The sequence below is a fragment of the Ichthyophthirius multifiliis genome (assembly GCF_000220395.1).
Source record: "Ichthyophthirius multifiliis unplaced genomic scaffold scaff_1120509249932, whole genome shotgun sequence".
In the NCBI taxonomy this organism is placed as follows: Eukaryota; Ciliophora; class Oligohymenophorea; order Hymenostomatida; genus Ichthyophthirius; species Ichthyophthirius multifiliis.
Window position 1 is genome coordinate 1 of NW_004087151.1, and position 3,018 is coordinate 3,018.

Genomic DNA, 3,018 nt, shown 5'->3' on the forward strand with positions numbered 1-3,018 from the left:
TTTTTTTTTTTTTTTTTTTTTTTTTTTCAAATGGGTTTTTGTTAAACAAAATAATTATAAAAAAACATAAAAAGCGCAAACGATAAAAATAATCCAAAACCAGAACAATCTATTTTAGTAAATGAAGAAGATAAATATATAAAAAGGACATTTATTGTATCTATATCAAATATAAAAGTTAAAAGACATCCTTTTACAGTAAATAACATTTATGTTTTTCAAAAAAAAAAATAGTAAAAAATAAAAAAAAAGAATTCTGCATTTTTTTAAATGAATTTTGATGATTAAGAAAATTATAAAACTGAATTAAAATTAATTGATGGAAATTTACGAGTAAAAACATATTTTATTTTTTTAAAAACAAAAATATATATTTTTTAAGATGAAAAATAATTACAAATTTTAATATACTATTGATGATTATAGATTAAAAACAAGCTCTTATTTATATATTTGGTTAAAAAATGAAAAATAGATTGAAGTAGGGTATTTACCTTTATAAATTTATAAAATAGCAACAGGTCCATTCCATTATGATATGGAAATGGAATGGAAAAATTTAAATTAATAATAAAGTTAAGTAAAAGTCGGTAGAATAAGTTTCGATATAAAAATGTTTTAGAAAATTCAATTTGAAATAGAGGCAGAAAAAGTATCTATTTTTCTAGAAAATAATTAGAAAGATGATAATTAAAAAGAAAATAATTAAAAGTACGAAGCATATAATTTTTAATTTAAAATAATAGTAAAATAAATATATATATAATAAAATGATATATATAAATATATATATATATATATATATTATATATATATATATATATATATATAGAAATATATTTATATATTGCATTTTCTTGTTTTTATATTAAAAAGACTTATAATAATGTGTTTATTAGTGATCATTCAGTAAATTTTTTAAATAAAGACTTATCTTTTTTTTAATAAATACAAAATTAATTAAACTAAAAATCTTTTCTAGAAACTGAAAATTATAATATTTATATGCATGAATTTCATGAAATTAATAAAAAAAACTTAATTAATCAACTTAATTATAAAATTAACCGACTAGAATCTCTATAATAAAAAGAGATAAAACCGAGAGTTGGAAATGTTATGAAAAGTGTTAAAAGTTAATTGTAAAATATTTTGATTTTGATTTAATTTTTTATTAATATTAAATAATAAAAGATTCAATTAAGATATTTCGCCTTAAAAATAAAAAAATAAAAATACTGCTATGACAATTTATTACAATAATATAAGCAAATAATTTGAATTTATTGATAAATGTATATTTTTTATAATTTTATTTTTTTTATATAAATAAATTAAAGTTTCTATGGCTGTAGATGAATTTCCTATTACATCAAAATAGACAATAGAATCTTTTATAAATAATAGTTTAATTTTTATTTATTTATTAATTTAATATATATATATATATATTTTTTTATTTTTTTTCTTTATTTTTACATAATTTTAAGAGGAGTATAATATGGAATTCGAAGAAAAGTCATATAAATAATTTAAAGAAATATTCTGGGATTATATAGAAGATTTATCAGATGATGTTAAACTAAATGTTGAATTAATTACAAAAGAAATAGGGACAACTTCATTAAAAATGATAATTTGGGGAATTTAAAAATTAGATTCTTAAATATAAGATAATGATAATATATCTTAATAAGTCCAATATGTAAAAAAACATGTATTTGCAGAATCATATTTTAATTTAAACCGTATATTTTCTATAGAACATAAGAATGTAATACAAAAAACTATTTATTTTTTTACAAAAAAAAAACAAAAAAAACCAAAATAGATATTTAAAAATGGATTATTATTTCAATCTAGAAGATAAATGATTAGCGAAAAATTATGGCATAACGGAAGATAAGTTGGAAAAGTTAATTGTTAGTTTAATATTTTAAATCATGAGTATTTTTAATAATAAATTGTTGGTGTTGTAACCGAAAGAGGGATTATGAAAGCTAGTCCTGCTATATTTAAGAGTATTATTAATTAAGATTAGAAAAATGACGACGTAAAATACATATTATTGTGATTTAATAATATTATATATAAAAGGTATAAACTCTATAAAATTCTATTAAATTATTAACTGAGAGTGTTTATTCTTTATAAGATAAAAATTAAATTATAAGTGTATTATTTATTTTAAATTATATAATAAGAAAAAAAAAAAAAAATAATCTAATTTTTTAATTTTTGTTTTTTTATTACTTTTTCTTTTTCTTAAAAAAAAAAAAAAGGGGTATGATAGATTAAAACTAAAGGAAGAAATAACAAACTAATTTTAATAAGTATATGAATTAATAAAAAAAAGCCATAAAGAATCTGTAATATCGTTCTATTATAAAACATAATATGATCTTCTAAAAGCTTAAGAAATATTAATTTAATTTGCTAAACATTTATTAAAATTCGCAGATAATGATAACATTGATGATTATTTAAAAGAAAATTATTACGAGTGTTTAAAAAATATAATTAATAGGTAAAATATATATACATATATATATATAATAAAAAAAAACAACAGAGGTGAATTTGAATTAAACTAAATGGGATTTGATGAAAAATATTAATTATTATTATAAAATGCGTAATAGGCGAATATCTATAATACTCTTTTGAAAAAAGAAGCAGTTAGAAATTTAAAACTGAAGATGAAAATTGCATTAAGCTATTAACATTTACTTTATGATATATTAGAAAAGGCATTATAAAAATTAACTTAAAAAGCTTTAAATCCTAAAGAAAGGAACTTTGTAGAAAATTATTGTGCTGTGGCTTATTTTAGGATACCTGAATTTAGAAATAAACTATTGGAAAAATTAATCATTAAAGAAGATATTTAAATTCATGAATGGAGGGGTTCGGAATATAAATTAGATGAAAAATTAAATAATCTATAAAAAAATGATGAGTTTATTAGTCTTTTTGATTGGGAAAATTGCTTTTATTAATTTCTTAAAACAGAAAAAA

General features: G+C 17.3%; 1 protein-coding gene across 1 annotated transcript, besides 6 other annotated features; it reads left to right on the plus strand. All coding sequences in view use genetic code 6, as the record gives it.

Moving 5' to 3' along the window:
* Nucleotides 1–27: a microsatellite.
* A 225-nt stretch (nt 28–252) lies between these two features.
* IMG5_042880 (hypothetical protein) lies at nt 253–977 on the plus strand (the record flags this gene model as incomplete). Its single annotated transcript, XM_004037657.1, has 3 exons — nt 253–333; nt 383–745; nt 877–977. Coding segments are annotated over 3 exons (545 nt in total), but the record flags the coding sequence as incomplete, so codon positions are not given.
* Nucleotides 667–712: a microsatellite.
* Nucleotides 736–825: a microsatellite.
* Nucleotides 749–831: a microsatellite.
* Nucleotides 751–831: a microsatellite.
* Nucleotides 755–848: a microsatellite.
* Nucleotides 978–3,018: the final 2,041 nt, after the last annotated feature.